Genomic DNA, 23,792 nt, shown 5'->3' on the forward strand with positions numbered 1-23,792 from the left:
CAAAACAAATTTGCCCATTTAAAATAATGGAAAAAAATTAATCCATTCTACCACTGAAATACATCAATACGATATTCAATTTTTTAAATAATGGAGCAGCCCACCTGCCATACACTGAGCAAACCTTTATGACATTTTTCTTTCTTCAAATTTGTTCAATTTTATTTTTTTTATTTCTTTTTAAGAAAATGGAGCAGCCTACTTGACATACACTGAACAAACCTTTATGACATTTTTTCTTTTTTCAGATTTGTACAATATTATTTTTTTTTTTTTTTTTTTTTTTTTTTTTTTTAGAAAAGGTTTGTTCAATGTCAGGTAGCCTACTCCAATTTTATTAAAAAGAAAAATTTATATAAAAAAAGAAAAATAATGAACAAATTTAAAAAAAGGAGAAATGTCAAAGGTTTGTTCAGTGTTTGCCAGGTAGGATGCTCCACTATGGTATTTTTTCTTGTTTTCAAATTTGTTCAATTTGTTTTATATGTTTCATATTTTTTATTAATAATGGAGCAGCCTACCTGACACACACTGAACGATCCTTTATGACATTTGTCTTGTTTCAAATTCTTTCAATTTTTTTGTTTCACTTTTTTTCTAAAATAAAGCAGCCTACCTGACAATCACTGAACGAACATTTTTGACATTCGTTCTTGTCAAATTTTTTAAAATTTTGTTTTCTAATTTTGTCTAAAAAAACAAAAATCGATACTTTGCAACATTACAGCAGTCACCCCCTTTACATCCCAGCATCATTAGCATCTTTAAACACAAAAAAAAAAAAAAGTTATTTGCATCGTCGGAGGTGTCCGAAAATTTGCGAGAACCAGTGAGAATGCTGCAGGAATTTCTCGTTAATCAAACCAAAGCTTGTCAATCGAGACAAATTTTCGCCAAGTGGTGTGCTCGTTATTCTAAATGCTCATACTGTAGATTGAGACGCTCATCACTCGAGGTTTCACTGTATAATATACAATGGTGTTGGGCTCTGGGCGATGACATATGGCCTAACTGGCACCATACAGGTGAGAGTATAGATTGAATGAAAGGCGTAAGCCACCAATTGCCATCCACAGATGATGGCAGGCTTCTAGTACACATAAAACATGATAATGGTTTAACTGATGATTGGTTTACCTGGTATACATTATTACAACCTTACGGAGTTTTGAAAACTATATGAACATCATTGGTATACACATCATATAATTATGATGGAATTTTTTACAATAATGATGACCGTATTCACCTGATAACATTCAAGATGATAACCACATTCACATAAAATAAAGTTTTTTCATGGGCCAAGGTAAACTCCATTACATCCACAGAGTTATTATATCCTTATATACATCATACATATAAAACCCAGACAATACTTATTTAAATTGTCATATGACAATAACCGGTGGATCAACATATGACGATAACCACTGTCTAAGGGTTAAATTTATGATCTCTTGTTCTTGAAGTTCCAGGTCTAAGAAATTCTTCCTTATCAATTTTGTCGATTCCCATTACTATCTTGTACGTAGTGATCATGTCACCTCTTTTTCTTCTATCTTTTAGTTTTGCATATTTAATGCCTCTAACCTCTCCTCACAGCTTTTGTCTTTCAGTTCCTGGAGCCATTTAATTTAATTTCCACCTTTTCCAGATTGTTATGCTTTTTTAGATATGAGCACGGCATATTCCAGCTTTTATCTCACAAAGGTTGTGAACAATTTCTTTACTATTTCACCCTCCATGTATTTCAAAGCAGTTCTGAAATTGGAAAGCGTAGCATAGGCTCCTCACACAATATTCACAGGTGATAGTCATTTTTATCTAGAACCACCCCTAGATCTCTTTCTTAAGAATTTGTTGAAGCTTTCTCACATCATTTGTAGGTTGTTCTATTTTCTCCTATTCCACATTCCATAGCATGGCATTTATTCACATTAAAATCTATTTGCCAAGTGGTGCTAGATACACTTATTTTGTCTAGGCCTTCTTCAAGGGTATGATAACCATCTAAATTTCTTTTCTTCCCTAGTATCTTAGCATCAGCAGCAAACATGTTCATAGCATTCTGTATTCCTTTTGGTAAGTCACTTATGTAGCCAATGAACATTACCAGTGCAAGAACTGAAGCCTGTGGGACACCAATTGAAGTATGTTCCAGTTTCCAGAACAATTTCTAACGTGGGACTCTGTTAAAATACTTTTTTTTTTAGTTAAGATAAATGTTGCCAACCCAACTGTCTTTTTTCTTGTAAACTCTGTGGCTCTAACATAGAAAATATGTAAATTTGTTGCACAGTCTTCCATATCAAAAACCATACTTGTCTGTCTGTCTTATTATATAATTTTTCTAGGTGTTCTACCCATTTAGTTTTAATTATTTTTCCAACATTTTTACTATGTACTACACATGTCAATGATACAGGTCTTAAAGAAGTCTTCCCTGCTGCCACATTTGTAGAGTGGAACTATCTAGGGCATTTTCCTTAAGTCTGCCAGGACTCTTGTACACAGGGATGCCTGAAAAATAAAATGAAGTTGAATGCTAAACTCGGGGTGCACATTCTCTCAGACCCCATGGTGAAACTCCATCTGGGCCAACAGCTTTTTTCTTATTCAGCTCCTTCAGCATTTTTTTTTTGCACTTTATCTCTAGATACCTCTATGTGCTATATGTTGTTGTCTGGAATTCTTATTGTGTGTGGTTCTCTGAACAATTCATTTTGCGCGCACACACACTTTGGAACTGTTTGTTTAATGTTTCACACGTTTCATTTTCTGTGAAAACTGTTTCCCATTTTCAACCTCTGAATATTATCCTTTACCTGCAATTTGCTTTCAATGAATTTATAGAATAGGCCTGGTTCTGTTTTACATTTGTCCACTATCCCTTCCTCAAAATTTCTTTCCGCCTCTCTTCTCACTGCCGTGTTTCATGCTTCTTTGTATCACTGGTATTTTGAGGGTTTGGCCTCTTCCAATTTTGACTCCATTTTTATGTCTTTTGGTCTCTGGCCTTCTCACAATTTCTGTTGAACCAATCATGTTTCCTGGTTCTGTATCTGTTTTGCTATAAATTTTGTTGTGCCTTTATCATATATTTCCTAAAACTTGACATACATCTCATTTACATCCATTAACTGCAAGTCTTCCAATCAAACTTATTAAAGAACTTTCCATGTTCCCCACAGAGTTTTCTCCTATCAGGAGGTTGTTTACACACCTAACTGATATGTAATCAAAATATTTTCAACCATGACTATGGCATGGCATTTCTCACATATAGTGGTACTCTTGCTAGTATATATCCCATCTTTAATCTTTTAAAGAGGATGCTCTGAATACTATTGAGGGCCTAGGCAAGTGCACACTGTATAGTTTTAAAGAGGCCCAGTCACTATTGGCCTCTTCATTTCCCTGGATCTTCGTATGAGCGGGAATACCATCATGGGTACAATATGAGAAACTATTTAAAAGTACTGTACATATAAAATAGGGGTAATCTGGGAAGGAATTAAAGGTATGCATAAAATGCCTGGAATCTGGATAAACCTATTCAAATATACAGACAAAACTATATGGAGAAGTAAAAAAGTAGAAATGTTGAGTAAGAAGTGAGAGCTGTATACAAGTGCAGGGTTGTCAGTACCTTAAAACTTACTACAGGAAAAGATTCTGAATATTTTTTTCTTGATGCATAAAATCAAACATTGATTACAGATCCAATTTTTAGGTGAAAAGGCAATTCTTGATTGCTCTAAGTGAAATCAACTTGTTAGTAATCCAACAATATTTAAGATCATTATGAATCTTAATTAATCTACAGGATAGCTTTTATACACTACCAATGGGCTACAGGAATTCAATATGAAATTATACTATCACTGCAAATTAGGTTACAGCACTTCAAGACATTAATAATTTTTTTACTTCAATATCAATATTCTAAAAAATCCTATAATATAAATTGTAGTTACTTCAAAAATTAATTATTCACCTCCACTCCTGTGGGACAGCATAAAAACACACATATAGCAAAACACTAATACTGGTACTTCCTGAATTTGACAAAATGAATCACAGACTTACGGGTACTTGAGGACATGTCATGTAGCAAAGTCATTTCACTCAAAAAAAGCAAGATTAAAATAAGTGTAAATAAAAGTGAAAATGCATCTTGGTAGCCACCAAGCTACATCTACCCATCAGCACTGAAAGCAAAAGTCATATTAGAGCAAGTCAGTGTACACACACCAGCGCATCACCAGCCAAGCTCCAACTCTACCATTACCACATCCTAACACAAGCAATTTATATTCAATACAAGAATTATGGAATGCAAAATCACTAGTACATTTTTGGACCTAAGAATTTTATATAGCTACAGTATATTACTAGTCATTTTACAGTCTCAAAGAGCAGTCTCGCACACACATGCTCGCTGATGAAAGAACCAGGCCTGAAGATAGTGACGTCTTGTAACTTCCAGTACTGATTTAAATAATAGTCAGATAATAGATCAGTTGGCCTTGCTACACACAGGAGCACAACCAAGCTAGAAAGAGACTCTTCCCTCTCCCACTAGTAAATCTGACATTAATAGGTCTGCCAATATTTTCAATTCCACAATTGTTGGGTTCCTATTTTTACATTCTCCGTTATCATTGATTCTGCCCTTTCCTCCTGTGTTTATTAACCGAGCCAATTATTATGTTTTATTGTTTCGTTCATCAGCCCAGGCATTCACATGATGAACAAGTCAAAATAAATAATTCATTGTGAATAAGCTAAAGAGAACACGTTTGATTATTAATAATGTTTACTGTTGATGTCGTGTCTGATACAGTACTAGAGTGGAAAGTCAGTCATTGAAGTGTTGCCCCCAAACCTAAGCATACCTAACACTGTCCACCCCCCCCCCCACACCAAAATATAAAGGTGTGAAACAGATTATAATACGCTTTTCAAAATTAACTTTTGAAAGATCCATAACTATTCTTTTATCTGAATTGATAGAACTTCATCCAATGACCCGAACATCAAAGGTCTTTCTCTCACACATACACTCTCTTACCTGTCACAGGGGGGTGACAGGTCAGCTTCTAACATGGATAAAAAAAATTCTAACGGAGAGAAAAATGAGGGTAGTAATCAGAAGCAATGTATCGGACTGGAGAAATGTCACAAGTGGAGTACCACAGGGTTCAGTTCTTGCACCGGTAATGTTCATTGTCTACATAAATGATCTGCCAGATGGAATACAGAATTATATGAACATGTTTGCTGATGCTGGTAAGATAATAGGAAGGATTAACTTAGATGATTATAATGCCCTTCAAGAAGACACGGACAAAATAAGTATATGGAGCACCACTTGGTAAATGGAATTTAATGTGCATAAATGCCATGTTTTGGAATATGGAATAGGAGAACATAGACTCCACACAACCTATAAATTATGTGAGAAATCTTTAAAGATTTCTGAGAGAGATCTAGGAGTGGTTCTAGATAGAAAACTATCACCAGAGGATCACATAAAGAACATTGTGCGAGGAGCCTATGCTACACTTTCTAACTTCAGAATTGCTATTAAATACATGAATGGCGATATACTAAAAAAATTGTTCATGACTTTTGTTAGACCAAGAGCTGGAATATGCAGCAGTTGTATGGTGCCCATATTTTAAGAAGCACATCAACAAACTGGAAAAGGTGCAAAGACATGCCACTAGGTGGCTCACAGAACTGAAGGCCAAGAGCTATGAGGCATTAAATATGCCAAAACTAGTAAACAGAAGAAAAAGAGGCAATACGATCACTACGTACAAAATAGTAACAGGAATCGATAAAATTGATAGGGAAGATTTCCCGAGACCTGGAACTTCAAGAACAAGAGGTTATAGATTTAAACTAACTGAACAAAGATGCTGAAGAAATATAAGAAAATTTACTTTCGCAAACAGAGTGGTAGACGATTGGAACAAGTTAGGTGAGAAGGTGGTGGAGACCAAAACCATCAGCAATTTCAAAGCGTTATATGACAAAGAGTACTGGGAAGATGGGACACTACGAGCGTAGCTCTCATCCTGTAACTACACTTAAGTAATTACACAGTGTCTTGTTTCTAAGTAGCTCCTTGCATCACTATACATTCTCAAAGATAATTCAAACATTTGTCATTACTCCATTAGTCATTAGTTATGCTTAAATTAAGCTACATAGTATTACATGCTTGTTACAATCACCTCTAACATAACAGCTTTAAGTCTACTAAATCTAATACAAAGAAGATAAGGTTTAATCTTATGTGACATGTTTCTCTCATACAGAATAACTGTCATTCAGGACTCGTGTTCAGTCACCTTATTCAAGCAGCAGCTGCTACACTTTGTTTTGCAAGAAATACAAATGAAAGCGTCCATACCTAAAATATTCGTAAAGAAAGTAAATACCTAAAGTATTCTATTGCAAAATGTATTTTATCATCCCTCTCCTTTTCATTTTAACTACACTTCAAGTGTGCTGAAAGGAAACGAGGTTGAGGGAGGGAAGGGGGGAGGGAAAAAAGAGAAGAAATTACATGTAGGTGTAAAGAGTTTGTTATTATTTTCTCAACAATAAACAATGATACAGTATTAATTAGAGGTAATGTAATACAGTAGTTCTCATACTACTCATAATGGGGCACTGGTCGACATAATTAGTTTCATCTTAGGAAACAACATACTACCACTGGTATCAATAACATAAAAACTCTCTGAAACAATCACCTGCAGTCGTGCTACCATTAGAAGCCACTCCAGAATTCAAACTCGGGTAACCTTGCTTGCAAGACAAGTAGGCAAGGATGCTAACCACTAAACTAAAGGGAGAATTTTGCAGAGTTTTAAAATTCCAAGCTTTCATCCATATTATTTAAGACCTTGGGGGATGAGGGTGCTAATGCTAGACTTTGGTGCAGCCAGTCTCATCCATTTAGTAATAATCAAAAGAAGGTGCTAAACCTGGAAAATTATTTAATTTTGTCAGTGTCAGTGTCAGCAGTCCATTCTTCAACTGCGTCCTAGCAACAGCTTAACCTCTAACCGAGGTCAATCTACTTTCAAAATTAAATTAAGCCTGAAACTAAAATGCTCTGTATGTCACTTCACTGAATTTTCAAGATTATTTTACCTGTCTTCCAAGCATCTTAGATTCTTACCTAAATTATTCAGGTCAATTAATTTGTACTATAGTACACCTAATTTTTATCCTGGACTTAAAAACTCTACTTCTTTGTGCCTTAAACTGGAGAATGAAGGGCCGAACTAGGATAATGTTTTGTCTTTTATTGGGTTGTAACCTTTACTATTAATAAATTCCTTTACAGTACTTTTATGATTTCTTTATACAGTATAAAAATTCCTTCATATAATTTCCTAGCTTAATTTTTGGCCATAATTTTTAAATTCTTGGAAGAGCAAAATAATTCGATACCAAAATGATCAAATACATGTATTCTATCCCATTCACCTCTACTTTTCTTAATATACCATTCAAGCACTTTTCTGAATTTTTTAAAGAATGAGAGAATAACCGATGCATTAAGTTACCATTTGTTTCTACATATATTTATGCACAAAAGCTAATGATATTTGACTTTAAGAACATGCTATGGGATCTTATATGCAAGTTTGGTGTTGAAAGGCTAACCACTGCCTCTTGACTGCACAACAATTAAATGTGTGTAGAAAACACAGAGTTCCTCAGCAACTACAAAGAGGGAAGGCAAGAAATACACATGAAAAAGGAGACACTAAGAAAAATAAATTACAGAACTGTGGAACTTGAAAATAAATGGTGGGCTGCCAGTCATACAAAACTGAAGAGAAAGAGCACACATGGAAGAAAGGATTATCCATGTTCTTCCCTGCGGTAGTCCCGCAACGGGTGAACAAAGCCAACCAATCTATTACCTACAAAAACGTCAACATCATCTGGTGTTCCCAGACGGTCACCCATCCAAGTACTAACCAGACCGAACGTTGCTCAACTTCGCTGATTGGACGAGAAGCAGTGTTTTCATCGTGGAATGGTCGTTGACCACTTTCATTCTCTCCAATCATATTTTCAACTATATTCAGCCATGCATCAATCCAGATGCAAAACTCCCTCCTGTACACAAAGCAACGTGAAGTCTGTATGAGTGTGTGTAAGTAGTAATATTACCCCAAAACTGAGAATACTACACTCTTAGACTACATTTAATCTATATCTGGATGGGAGGCAAGAAATGCCAGCAAATAATGTTTTACTCAGGCATTAACTAAATTGACAGAAGACACACAAAGCAATGGCTTTTGATCCATCATTGTGGGGCAGGTGATGGGGAAGACAGGATAACCCAGGTAAAGGAAAGGTAATGTTGGGTTGCACCATAGCTACTAACAACCTGACTGGCCTAGATGCTATCTGGCTAATGGTCGTAATATGATGAAAACCCCTTGATTACGATTGGTTGTGTCACAGCGCTTTATGACAATGGCATCGAGGTACCTTCTCCTGTTTGTCTGGAAACATGCAATTTCGTCCACCACAACACACACACACAAGAAGCTGATCCTCAAGGAGGAAGTTAAACACGAGAACGATCACCGAAGCATTGGTCAAGAGTAAATCACACCACTCGGAAGAAAAATAGCCCTTTCAACATAGTCATAACCAAAACCATGAGCAAAATAATGTGTATGCAAGCCAGACAATACGCAACTGTGATGCAACCCAGCATAGCCTATCCCTCAACTCCACTGTCCTATCAGGTGCCATCCCTCCTTTCTTTTCCTTGCAAGGAAATTGTTTTCACTCTCTTCCAGCAGACAAGATATAGCTCATGCCAGAACAAAACATTACCTGCAAAAAAAAAAAAGGATTGTTCCCAATTTGCATTTCTTTTCTATTCTGTACCAATGAATATCCACCAATAGACCTTCTCCCACTATAAAGCAGGGTGGCTCATGCAGAACTCCTTTAACATAAGTCGTCTTATGTATCCTTTGGCATTTCCTAGACACACGTGTTCCCTCTGTCCTATCATTTCCTAGTCATTCTTTTATATCTATCCCTATTTGTTTCACACTTTTCATATTTCTTTTCAAATTCATCCTCTTTTTTTTCATATCATCTCGATATTCCATCAACCATTTAACCAGCTATTTCTTTCACGAACTTATATCTTTCACTAATTTTTCTCAGCCTCATTTTGTCCATTTACTATTCCATACAGGCCTGCAGGAAGGGTTGATATAAGGGGTAGTCATCAGGGAGAAATGTCAAACATGGTACGGTATTTACATCATGGTATAGTATAGTATCTAATTTACAACATTTGCATTATAAAATTAACATCTTTAATAACAATTCCAAGATGTTAAATTAGAACAACTATGGTACCGATGCTATGACACCTATTCTAACATTATCATCACAATAAGTAACTCTGTTTACTATTATGACTACTGTACTTGTTTATCACAGCTTGTTTGACCTTGCTACCACCATCCTGAGTGTAAGAAAGTAATTATCTAAAGAACGAACCAAGCTGGGAAGACTTATGTCGCACTGTCCCTGTCGCAGAAAATTCAAAAGGCACTAAAGATCACTCACGATGCCATCATATTAAGAATAATCCTTTCAGTACTATTGTAACTCCCCCTAATTCTACAACCATACATGCACAGGAACAAGAAAGCTGGCCCACATGTTAAACACAGAAAGATGCACTGTTGCATTTGGCCATTAGACACGGGTTCCTTATCTACTGGTCACTTAACATGGCAATATAACCAGTGTTGAATGTAATGAAATGTTTCTTTCTGGTAGTCCCAGTGGCTCCATGAAGCTATCTCACCGAGATGGCTTACCACTATTAGGTCACATCAGTCATAAGAGTCCTGACTGGTTTACCAGGGATCAGAACCATACCTTGGACCCCCCCTTATAGAGGTGCAAAGAGCTGGGGGTTGTTACAATCCCACACAAAAAAGTATCCAGAAAGTATACAAAGCAAATATAGACAACTGCATGGTTCATAGAAACAAAGCATCAGAACCACAAAATGACTCCATATGTGATTCATTCAAAACCAAAATGGCTCAAAATCCTAAAGTGTGCAAAGCTGCCAACATTATGTCCTAGGGCTCCAACCTCTGGGTTAGCATTGTCAGTCAAGAACTGACAGACCACAAACTAACATAACTAGTAGAGGAGGCATCAGGTAACCACCAGGACTATTACAAAAAGTGGCACTTCATTACATTTACTGCTGGCTTTCTGAGGGCGCCCCTGGTGGCTCTGTGAAGCTATCTAACCTCAGAAAAGAAGGATAACAAAAAGTACAGCAGATAAATACACAATCGCGAAGCAAATAATGTATTAAAAAAAAACAGGAGTGATAAACGAGCAAATGGCCTCCACAGGACAAAGAGCGAAGATGGCCAGCATTCTTATGAGAAAAGAGCAAGACAGAGTAATCACACTAACGTGACTCTTCGAATGAATCATTTTGGCTTTCAATAAATCCTTTGTGGAGTAGTTTTGGCAGTTTTGGTACTTTGTTTCTATGAATCCTGCAGTTGTCTGTATTGCTTCACTTGATTCCTGGGTTTTTTCAGTGGGGAAAACTGTAAAAATCACCAATGCTCTGGCTCTGGTCCCTAGTAGGCCAAACATGACTCCATGATTGATGTTACTCAGTAGTGGGAAGCCATTTCGGAGAGGAAATTTTTTACAGGAAGCCTCTAGGGGACCCCTTTCCCCCCATCCCAGAAAATTCATAGAAAAAAATATGAGTAGCAGACAACCTCTCAATCTCCCCCTCCTACTGGCCTGACACGTCTTTTTATATTTACAGAAAATTCAGCCAAAATGCTAGAGACTTTACTATTGCATATCAATATTTCATGCATTAACGTGATGGCTTCAAGATCTCTCTTCAGAAAACAATCAATATAAACATTTTACTTTTCATTATTACTCTATTTAGACCTCTGAGCAGTGGCCAGACTGAAAGCTGGCAATTCAATCGTCAGCTCACCAATGATGTTTGAAGCACAACCTTAATAACTCAATTACTATATACATAAATCTTAGTTCATATAACTATTTCAAACAACCACTATACTATTGTCTCATCATGTCTTTTTTCTTTCTCTTGCTCTCTCTCTCTCTCTCTCAAGTTCTTTAACAATCACCTTTATTTCAATAATTTTGTAATTACATTTGCATTACTTGTATAAAATGCATTTGATTATATTTTCTCGACACTTTACAGCCATTGGTGATCTAAATCTTGCATTTGTTCTCATGAGAAAAAATATGTTTACAATATATCATACTGTTATAATACCTAACTTTCAACTGGTAAATTTACTACCACTAATATATCTTTCAAAGCACTTCCCAACCTCAATTTTCATCCTTAAGTTATTAAACATTTGAATTTGAATTTAATTGCAATATCTCTGTATCCATCAATTTTGACTTACTGTATGGCGTTACTGTATGTATCTGTGAAACTTATAAAGTAGCACTCAATCACAATACTGTACTATCTTATACCCATACCACACGTCTAGGTACAACTACCGCAAGCGGCCTCAGTATCTAACACCTAGGTGCCACTACCTGACAAATGAACCACCACTATCTTACACAGGAAGTAGCGGTGCCTATATACCCATAAATATTTTAAGAACATCTCTCATTGACTAAGTTGGGTATACTATAAGTAGAAGTTTGTTATTCCCAGTAACAAAATTACACTAGTTACCAAACTGTTCAGAACAAAGGTTGATATATTTTTAATCTTTTAACTTTCTTATATCCTTTAAAATAATCTTTTAAAATACAATAAATTTAAATTATGTTTCTGCATATCATTTATTTATCAGTCTCTATACTCTCATAAAATACACCAAACATTGCTTGGCTGCCCTACATTGTTTTGAATCCTAAACAGTTTTGTCATACTTCATTCACTATCAATCCACATCTGCATTTCGAGAAAATGTTGTCTCAATGCTTGCATTCTCATGGTCATTCTTTTAATCCACATTCAAGTTTACCCTCTCAACATTCCCTCCAAAATTTAATGAGCTCATTAATATTTTTGCTTCAAACAGTCCTGCAAATTGTCTCCTCCTCTAGAACACACAAGAACACCCTTGGCTCTCATCCTCTGGGGGAGGGGTTTCTAAATGACCAAAGTTTGCCATACACAAAACTCCAGTGAATTAATAAAATCTTGCAATAAAGGAACATTTGTATAGAGCCTAATTACTGATGTAACAAAATTACTGCCAATTAACACAGTATTACAATCTATTAGATTAATTATTCAGAAAGTTTTAATTCAAGAAAAAAAATTTAATTTGAATTTCAGAAAAATCTGATTAATTCCATATTACTACAGGATATTTCAATGATCTGATTGACTGTATTGAATATTCCTAAGCTAAGCCAACTTTAATAATGTTATCTTCTAGAACACCATACGAATAAGAACATTATCTAAACTGGAAAAAAACATGTGCACTCTAAAATGCATATTTACATTCATTACAGTTATAAATGTTTAAAAGCTAAAAATAGGGGAGGGGGGTGGGGGGTGGGGCTTCTTTAGGAATAACAAAACACCAAATAGCTGAACGAATAAGTTTTGAGGTAAGAAACCATTTTCTCCCATGCACACACTTGTATAAACATATGCTTATATCTGTTCTTGAGACCAAGTTTTGACCAGAATTTGCTTTAACCAGTTATTCCAGTAAAAGCAGCTAGGATATTAATAAGAACAAGCATCTACGAAAGTGTGAACACAAAAACAGCCAGTCTGGTTTTAGACATAACCTCAGAGCCTCAGCTTACACAAGAGGCACAAGACATTAGGAATGGATTGGTGGATACTCCCTGCATTAACCCTTGAAAGGCACATATCATGAGAATAGTGATCCATGATGCAATTATCATGCTAAGATGTTTTATGTACTTTTCAATATTTGAAAATCCTGTGGAATACACTGGGTTCCCAATTAGTATTTGATGCCTCCAATGAACATCTATCATCTTGCAAGTAAGTAATTATCAAAAGAAGGCATCAAACCTATCATCTTGCAAAGTGACAATCTTTTTGACATTTATCTATTATCAGGGAATAGTTTTTAACAATACTGTATAGTTAGACAAAAATGTATTTTATTTGATTTCTTAATTTATCTTGTGCTCATTTCAATGGTTAAGGCTAACTTGTATATTTCAAAACATTCTTCCTCGAGGCAAAGTCAAGTTACAGTTTACACTTCGAGTGTTTAATATCCAAAATGAATGAAGTGGCCAACTACATAGTAATAACAAATGGAATTCGCATAATTCAATAGAATGCACGAACACTGATCAATGACATGTGAAACAAGTATATGCAATCAAGTGCTTAACGCCATTAATAAGTATCCATTTTGTTTTCCATCTGCTAGAGAAGACTAGTTTAGAGGAACAAATTATAATTAACAATAACATTAAACAGAGGATACACAAATATAAACATTTACTCTACCAAACATTCATAATACAGTTTAGGATCAAAGCATACTTACGTAAGTGAAACTTCACGTTCTATTTACTATGTTTCATAGAGTCAATATTAATATTGTTGCAGTGATAACGACAAATTAAATACTGTATACAGTACTATCTTAAAATTTTAGATACGTACGTCTCAAACCATTTTGTTGAAAATGCAGTGAAAACAATAGTTGTTAAACATTAGAGTATTTCGTGAAGCAAATCTGAATATTTGCTAATCATGGAACAGGTTCACATTAAATTTACAGCTTAGATAATATAAATACAACTAATAACTACCGCAACTGCTTTAGTTAAAAAAGGTGATCACAGGGTGGTCACTGAACTCAAACAACCAGACACAAAACTGATCAACTCTTCACATACTTGTGACTTATGGTTAAGAAATAATGGGAAACATGCTTAACTAAAATGGAAAAGACCTTAAACTTAGAGGAATGACAGAAGAAATTTTCAAAGATTGATTTATATAGAATTTCCCTAGCACCACAACAACCACCATGTCACTGGTTCCGAACAAAAACCAAATATTCGTCTAATCTTTGGGTTAATTTTGCAATCTTTGCTTAACTCCCCCCTCAACAAGAAGAATTAAACCAGAGAAAACATGACTCTGTGGTCCAAGTGAACCACAAGACTTGTACGTAGGGAAAGGAGTATACTTAAGTCTTCTCCCAACCACTGGCCAGAAATGTGTATTTACAAGCCACACTTGCTTGTCCTCTCAGTCTCAGAAGGATGCAATCCCCCCCACAAGATATATCGTGTTCAAAGGGGGTTGCATTATCACAGACATCAACAGTTTGAATAAGATAAAAATTGTGTTCACGCATATATGATAAATGGAGCACCAGATCATACTGCACATTCCAAAGGTTCACATAAACTTCTCCCTCTATTAACTTTACCTACAATGGCAGTGAAATTAAAACTGGGTATGTTAAATTTACAAACCCAAAACAAAAACTTAAAAACACAATATAAAATATTTAAATATTCTGTATGAAAGAATGAAACTTCTTGAGCTAAAATGTTATAACTAAAATGCTGCTGTTCTCAGTCAATTGTCAATAAAGTCAATTGACCTATATAAGGTATTTCAAGGTATTTCAATGCATATAATTACCAAGATGTGACACTTCTATTATTACCTAATAAAAGAATAAATCTCACTATTCTATGTAAGTCATTACATATTTACAATAATTTTTAAGCAAGTGGAAGCCTCAAAAAATTAACAAATAAATAAATATTTACTTGTTAGACTTATGTATGATTTTTATTTACTATAAAATATTGAACATTCTATCCTGAATGCTATAAAAAAAAACTTTAAATTACGAGAATAATTTCTTACAAACATTTCAGGATTCCGTATGACAATCAAAATTTAATTAATATCATTCAGTAAATTTAATCCTCCTTCGCATTTCAAACAGGGCCGCTCACGGCAGATATGACCCTACAGCACGAGTCAAAGAGTTGATTTAGAGTACCATGGAAGATTTAAAAATCCCACATGTACGCGAGGCTCACATTCAGTTCCTCGGGCCTCCAGTAAACAGACGCCATCTTGAGAAAAGAATCCTAGGCACTCTTCCTGGATGCGAGGTCCTCATTAATGAGTTTGCCATGAGAAGAAAATGCTGCAGCAGCTTTCAGGACCACCATGCAGATTGTGACTACAACATCACTTAATATGGACGAAATAAATAACTTGTGGTTATTTTGCACTGATAGTCTCATAGAAGATTCTGACTGATAAAGTCTATGTACAAGACTTAAATATGAGAACACACTACTGGTTATAAGGTTCACAGTGGAAGGCAGACATTCACAGCACATAGCCACGATTTCGTGCCTCTATGCATGAAGAAATGTGCCCATGATCCCTTAGAATATATACTTTTAGAAAATGATTCATATTCATGATTTATTGATGGGAATCTAATAATAAAAGTAGTGGTGGCTAGATTTAGCAATGTGTATAGCATATTGGAGGCATTTTGCTGCATTAGCTAGCACCGTCTGCTGATAATCTGTGTCACTACACTGTACTCTGACTTCATTTTACACTGACCAACTGCTTAGCAGTTTGTTATGCTGCATAAAAATGTAGATAGATATATATGAGGTGAATGTATATAGTGTAATAACAGCAAAAACTTTACATTTTATTGTTCAAAGAATATAATATTGTGTGCATATTAATGACACAAATATGTATTCACCTATTTGTGCCTGCATTGAGCATTAGCTATTAGATCCTGCCTTTCTAGCTGTCAGTTGTTTAAGGCAATGACTCCTGTCCTACTTCCCTATCATATCTAGTTTATAAATTATGAATAAAGTTTGCTTCCACAACCTGCTCCTTTAGTTCATTCCATTTTCCCACTACTCTTATGCTGAATGAAAACTTTCTAACATCTGAATGACTCAGAGTCCAGCTTCCACCCATGTTTCCTTTTCTGTTGGTATTCAGTGTGAACATTTCACCTATTTCCATTCTGTCAATCCCTCTAAATATTTTGTTTCTATCATGTCTCTCCACTCCCTCCTTTTTCTTTTCCCTAGTGTCATGTTCAGGTCCTTCAGTCGCTATTCATACCCCATCCCTTGCAACTCCGGGACGAGTCTCGTCACAAACATCTAAACCTTTCCCAATTTCCTTGTGTGTTTCTTCAGGTGGGGGCTTCATGATGGGGTGGCATACTCTACGACTGGTTTCAACATACCCACATTATCACTGGTTGTAATAATAAGAGATGGCTAGTTTCACACAAACTAGCCATCTCTCTTACATGTTGGAGAGAGTGGATGCACAGCATTGAGTCAAGTTTATTTATTTGAGTCAAGTTTTATTTATTTATTTATATTTATTTATAAGTATTGACTGTGCAGCTTACTAGATGCACAGCCCCGTCTTGAAGCTTTTCTAATAACATTAGACAAGATTGTTAACAAGAATACCGTATTTGTAATGAGTACTTTAATATAGATCTGACTTACGATTTTAAGTATGTTAAACAGTATCCTTTATCATCATCATTCCATTACTATGAAGAAACCGAGTTCGTGTTGATCAGACCTTGATGCTACAGACACCTGGACTCGACATATAAAATTCAACACCAGATATGGTAACTTGTACTATACTGCTATAGATATCTAATATATCAGGCTCACTAATCCAAATTCTTTAACAATTTTTTTATTAAAATTTCACTGTTTGCATGTGATTTTGGCATCAGTATAGTACATAAATACTGTATTGGTTTTTGTCATTGATTTAATCATTTCAGCAGTCCAAAATTAGTAATACCAAAGAAAATTCTAGTCAAATGGATATTCAGATGCAACTAATAGAATGTGATGGCAATAAACTCGGGAAATCAAGGATCCACTGTGCTGTACAGTATTTACAAAGCAAAAACAAGCTAGTATGAAAAAGAAAACAAAACCAAAAAAACAAAGACCTTACTCCTGGATACCCCAAAAACACTTCATAGTGCAGAAAGTGCACTAATAATATACTGTAATGCCTATTTAGCTTACCAGTAGGTTATCCAGTTCAAGAATGTGAACTTAATCATCATCATTACCAACTTCCCACTTTCACGGAGTGGGGGGAGACTCAGCACTGAAGAAATAGGAATGCTATACAGGTATAGGAAAATGTTTAAAAGACACTTTGTCCCCCCCCCCCCCCAACAAAATAAAAATGCCACATCTACTCTATACATAGAACCAGCACCATTAAACTCCTGCAAAACATTCATAGCAGTACCACCCCAGCACCTCACAGAATTAAGTGTAAAAGCTTTATAATTCAATTATGTCTAACATGTTAAACATTCACTCCCTTTTAATTAATGATTTCATCTAGCTTTATTCCCTACCATTTCTCACAAGCTGGAAACACTTAATTCTCACTTACCCCTTTCTTTCTCTCACCATTCCTTTCCACCCATAAATTCACTCAAACTATTATCACTTATTTCTACTATATGGCCAAACAATTTCAACACTCCTCAAGCTTAAAATTTACTGACTTTGGCACACTAAATCTTCCCTAACAATTTCCCCCCAAAATTTGCTCTTAACACAATAAACGCATCTAAAATTGTGTACTTCCCCTTCTCTACTCTTGATTTTTCATATTTATGTCACATCAATATCTCTCACTGGTACATGAAGGAAGGCACAACCAATCATCCATACAGTACTCGAGTTGCGTTCTTCTAATTGTTCCAAACCGAGGCCTTCATTACGCCAGCCACGTTTCTCACCTGAATTGCTCTGCTCTCAACTTTACCAGAACTCTTCTTGTCATTCACCCCCCCCCCAAGCATTTGAACTAAATGACCCCATAAATTACCTGCATACAAGCTCTTAACTGCATTTAATAACAATCCACAAAGTCAAAGCATACAATTCACTCTCTAGAGGAGCAAACTAGTCTGTTCGTAGTATTTTTCTCTTCATAAATAAAGGTCAAAATATACCTTAAAATCTTTCATGTGATTTCAATGCCAAACTTAAAATAAATTTCAATGGCACGAAATTAGACTTTCCACTTGCCTAATAAAAATATAACATTATTAATGCCGATTTTATAACTGCCTTCAAGAATGCCCCAGACAAGAATCTGAAGATTACATTACCTCATACAGCTAAATCTTTATATCTGCCTTCAAGAATACCCCAGACAAGAATATGAAGATTACTTCATACAGAATAGCCACATTTCTCAAGATTGAGAATGGGCTACTGTTGAGAAGACCAAAGACATGTTGTATCCACTATGCTACTTTTTAGTAGACTATATATAAGGAGTATCCACTATCTAACACTTTTATTTTTTACCAGAACACAATCCACCAATCACTTTACAATTAAACAGATTTAAACGAGGGTTTAAAATGGGCCAAAATAGTTTATAAAAATACTGTACAGTGATATTCAAAGAAATTTTTTCCCGTAAAAATTGAGTGGCTTTTAAAAAAGGGCAGTCCATCACTGGGGCTCGACTGTGTATGAACGGATGCCTGTTCTGGTTCGCTACTTGTTTACATGGATCACGTCCAAGCTTGGTCTCAATGGTAACCAAAATTGAAGTCACAGGTGAAGCTATTATGTATAAAAATAAAAACTCAATGAGAAGAGAAATAGATAATAAAAACAAAGAATAAAGTAAGAATAATGACTAGAAAAATATACATGAGAAGAAAGAATAGATATAATAAAGTAAAAAATAAAAAGTTATGAGACAGAGAGAGAGAGAGAGAGAAGAGAGAAAAAAAATTTAGAAGGTATGAGAAGGAGAAGAGAGGGGAAGAGAGAGAATAGGGGAGAAACAATACGAGCTTTCACAAATATTAGATCATCAAACTGTTTCAACTTAATGGTTTGCCATGTATTTGGGTAGAAGCTACCGAGGGGAAATCTGGAAAACTACCTTATCAAGCAAATGCTGGGTGAAACACTACCTTGTCTACATGGGGTAAAGGCCATAGTTGAAGCCATGTGTATGCAAAATATATATCCAAATCACACACTTAGAATGGTAAAGGGTCTTGAGGTGTGGGTAAAGAGTAGTGTCTGGTGTTCACAGGAGCCATCTAGTTAAGCTAAGACGTGCATGCTTCACAGGAGGGAGGCTACAAGTTAACACAGCATGGGGCTCATTCCAGTGAACTACTGAAGAGTCCTGTGATTGTCATCCTTACAAGGGGGAAATGGATAAAGGCTCTTTCTGCTGGTCTTAAGAGGAGAAAATCAGCCTTGGTGAAGTACTTTCAAGGGAGGAATTCCAGAACCAACTTTGGTATTTCAATACAAGCTCTCCTCTCACACTTTACAAAAAAAAATAAGATAAAAAGATAAATTTATATATATATAAAAATGCAATCCAAATTTACACAAGCACATCCAGCCTGAATTTGATGTAGGCGATGCAAGGCTAGTACCAAAGAGTGTTCTGGCATTCATAATCAAGTCTGACAACCACAAGTCTGGTCAGGTCTGGCTATGTACTGCCAATATGCCCAAATTATGACTTAACCTTTTTGACTTCACAAACATAAAAATAAATAAAAGTAATAAAATTAAACTTAACTTAATTACATGACAGCCCTTTCAGTAAACCTCTAAAGAAACAAACAAAAATACTGTTAATATAAAACAACAAAATCTTTATTTATATTATTTGACATGTTTTCCAACCATTACGCATTGCAACTCAAGAAGAATTTAGTACGTATTAAAGGAACTCAGCAAAATTAAAGTGATTTAATCACAAAAACATTAAAAATAGTATGATTATCAGTCAAGCTACACTTTAGATGACACAAAGTTTGATCTTATTTTCTGAAAAAGCCAAAAGACAGGCATCTAAAGTTAGCAGTTCCCCATCAAGTGGGGTTTTATTTTTAAGGGCAAAAATGGGTTAGCAGTCTGAGGTCTACAGATAGCAGAGTGACCAACTCTACACATACCATGATGAAATGCACAATGTCAAATCTAACCAGCAACCAGAAGCATTTCTAGGTCCTGGAAATATGAATGCACTGTGCTCTCCATAACATGGTGTCCTCCAAAAATCTATAACCCAGCAATAGTAACTAAATCAAATAAAAACCCAAAGAACTCAATAAAACTGCCCAACACACCAACTATGCTGTTACCTCCTCCTGGACAGACACGATACTCGACACATCTGAGAGGGAGAGACAAGCCCCGTGTTGAAGGGAGTGTGGGGGGGTGGGGGAGTGGGAGGCCTGCCCTGGGGTGCTCGGCAGCGGTGAGGTTGGGCGTGCCCCGTCTGCTTGTGCCCCGTCCGATACCCCGCCAGAGTCTAGCCCTAGCGAGGACGAGGCTCCTCCAAGGCCATCACGACTCACTGGGCTGGCACACGAGTCCTAGGGTGATAATAATAGTATTGATGGATTCAACAGCTCATAATGTCATACACACGAAAAGATAGGAAGGCATGAACTCCAACTTTATCATGTATATGCCATTAAGGCAATATGTAACTTTTATTATCACGGTTTTCCTTTTGACCTGCAGCTACTGATCATGCACAAGCCTGGCCAGTCTTAATTAAGCAAATGAATAGAAAGCATAACTGCATTAATTAACTGGCAACAGATGCAAGCTGTGTTAAATTCAGCATCAGAAATTACTCATTATTAAATTTTACCAAAATGTAATTCTTTTATCGTACTTGGCTTTGCATTGATGCTGGAGATGGTGAGAGGGGTGCTTGGGCTGCCCCATTATGAGAGGTTGGCCTAGCTACTCCTTCAGAGGATTGTTGAGTGGAAGATGATAGAATACTCTCCGAGGACGAGGATGCACGTCTCCGTAACACTTCAGCAGCACCACGGTCACTGAGACGATCCTTGTCTTCATCTCTGTCAATGGTTCTAAAGTTACTCAAAGAAACACGTGCACTCCAATACTAAGGGAATAACATTATGTACTTGTTAAAGATAAGAATTTACCCAACTCACTCCATCATCAACCATTACCTACCACTCAACCACAACTTTTGCTTGTACCTGATATGGCTGTCACTGACATTCATGTAACCCCAATGGCCAATCCTTTCCCACAAAATGTACAATTAATTCCCAATCTTGTTGAAACACTTGTCACTCCCATTGAAAATGCACTAGAAAAGACACTGGACCGACTCCTAACTAAATTCTTTACACAAGTAAATTTACCAACCCATCCCCGAGGCTGACCCAAAACACACCTCATCCACATCTACAGACAATGACAGCCACCCTAACATAGTTACCATTGGTGTATACAAATCGTTTGAACTGATGCGGGATAAACTCCGAAATAACTACTTAGCACGTCTTGCCCAAGTCACTCCCCAGGCTAACTTGCCACAAAACCCAACAATTGGCATCAAGAGTAAGAAATCCCCAGCTGTACCAACCTGCCAGCGACCTGCTACTTTGACTGAATGACCACGTAAACCACACACTCCCACGACACATCCTCCAACCACTCCCAGATATTCAACTTCCAAATTTAAGAAATATCAGCTGGTATGGTAATCGTTGCAATTTTCACAAAATCTGAAATGAGGGAGTTGTTTTCCATAGTTTTAGGCCGTTTTTCTTGCCATAGAGTCTGAACAGTTCAAATGTTCTGACATCTCACACCAGTACCATTCTCCAACCAACCCACATATTGCTTGGAGAGATCTGTTCCCTAAGGCATTTAGACATGGCACATGTCATAGCAGATATCCACATTCCTTCCAAGAAAGAGAGACAAGCACTGTACTTCTCCAAGTGGTGATTGCCACACCCCGCTGACCATCTCTCTAGTGCCCCTACCCATTACCCATTGTCCTACTGTTGGTAACATATCGAGCCATCCCTACAAGGGGATAGAGAGGAAACTTCAGCTGCCTCAGTCATCAGAACCATAATGTTCTTCCTAGGAAGGATGACCAGGTACGCAACGCACGACATGATGCAAGATGCAACACGACTGATGACGGAACAAAACATCATCCTTTCTTCATCTTTCGATGGGTGGTTTGGTCATCAGTATTGGACATACATAATGAATATACTGTACACACATATTCATCTATGTCTAGTATTATCATTATTATGCAAGTACAGTGTATTGGTGTACTTTATAATATACAGGCCTAAACAGTCTCAATTATTATTAATATTAGTATTAATTATTAATATTAGTACAGTATTATTATTATTGATTATTATTTATTATTATTACTATTATTATTAATGATAATTACTATTGATCATAACTACTGATTGCTATTATAATTAATGATGATAAATATTAGAATTAGTGAATTACTAATCATGATTAAGTAAAAAAAAAATAAATATGCTTTTCTAATAAATGAACAACAAACAAACCTGATCTTGAGAAGGATATATTTGTCCGGTATGAGGCCCTGCTTGCCTTGAAACGAGCCTCTCCACCAATCACTGGACACCTGAGAATGAAGGACCAAAACGTCTCCCTTGTTGAAGCTCAGCTCACGTTCCGAGCGAGCCAGGAAGTCAAACTGTGCAATGGCTTCCAGGATTTCACTTTCTGGTGGACAAAAAAATTAAACGGACACTGAATTTCTTTGAAAAATCGGTCCACGATAGCTCAATTATTTTTATTATTATGATATCCATCATTACTGTATCTTTAGTATAATGAATAACAAGAATTTTATGATGCTAATCTATTACTACAGCAAGATTAATTAAGCCCAGCCCAGAGGAAATATTTGGAAAAGTAAAAACTGCAAAAAATGTGCTACCTTACTGATTTTAACTAATATCATACACTCTAAGGTAAAAGTTAATTAAAAGCATTATTTGTTTTGAGAATTCAATAGAAGTCATAATTATTAGAATAAATACTCAGTACAGAATATACAATACATTCCATATTTAATATTCTTTTTTTCAGTTCATCAAAAAATAATCATACATAAAAAATTATAGTTTCTCTGTTTCCCACTTTCATGTGGTGGGGAGGCACCACAGGTGGTGGTTATCAATATTAAATTATATAAACATTAAATTCATTATATAATGTATTTTTTATACATTATATCATTCACAATACAATACAGCTTTCAAAATCTGGGCTTCCATATAATGGTTCCTTGCAAACAATGAACCAATTCTGCTCACCAGCACTCCCGTAAAAAATTTGTATACATTATCAGAAAACTTGTGCATTAAATGTAATGTAACGCCTCTTTCTGGAGGGCCCACGAGTGTCTTCCCAAGTTTACACACTGGCACCACCGAGTCTTAGTCCCCCTGCAACCAAGCCTCCCAGATTCATTTCTCACCTCCTGGAGCAAGGACCAGCATCTGGCTCACTTTGTGATGGAAGAAAATTGGCAAATGGGAAAACATCCACGGGACAAAATTGGAAAAGATAATATTGCTAATTATAATTTTGAGAGTGAAGAGTTCCGAGTATTCACTCTTATCTCTTCACATTTTGCTTTTCAAGGGCTAAGAACAAAATGTAACAGAAAATCATCGTATAAGAAAACAGTTGGGGTGCAAGTAATCATCACAAGGTGTGAAGCCCAGAAGACTATTTACCAACAGCAGTTTATAGTGTGAAAAAAGTCAATGGGCCCAATTTGG

General features: G+C 36.0%; 1 protein-coding gene and 1 pseudogene across 15 annotated transcripts in view; both read right to left on the reverse strand.

The window, feature by feature from the left end:
- LOC123775347 (SLIT-ROBO Rho GTPase-activating protein 1) overlaps positions 1-23,792 on the reverse strand; it is a 301,727-nt gene that overhangs the window by 6,701 nt on the left and 271,234 nt on the right. For all 15 annotated transcript variants that reach the window (XM_069311775.1, XM_069311777.1, XM_069311774.1 and 12 more), the window contains 3 exons: positions 22,545-22,725; positions 20,849-21,038; positions 20,307-20,540 (listed from right to left, as the gene is read on the reverse strand). In XM_069311775.1, the coding sequence (XP_069167876.1) occupies positions 20,307-20,540; positions 20,849-21,038; positions 22,545-22,725 (605 nt within the window). The remainder of the gene's footprint in view (positions 1-20,306; positions 20,541-20,848; positions 21,039-22,544; positions 22,726-23,792) is intronic.
- LOC123744896 (5S ribosomal RNA) lies at positions 7,968-8,086 on the reverse strand (annotated as a pseudogene).

Source organism: Procambarus clarkii, chromosome 70 (genome assembly GCF_040958095.1).
Source record: "Procambarus clarkii isolate CNS0578487 chromosome 70, FALCON_Pclarkii_2.0, whole genome shotgun sequence".
NCBI lineage: Eukaryota > Metazoa > Arthropoda > Malacostraca > Decapoda > Cambaridae > Procambarus > Procambarus clarkii.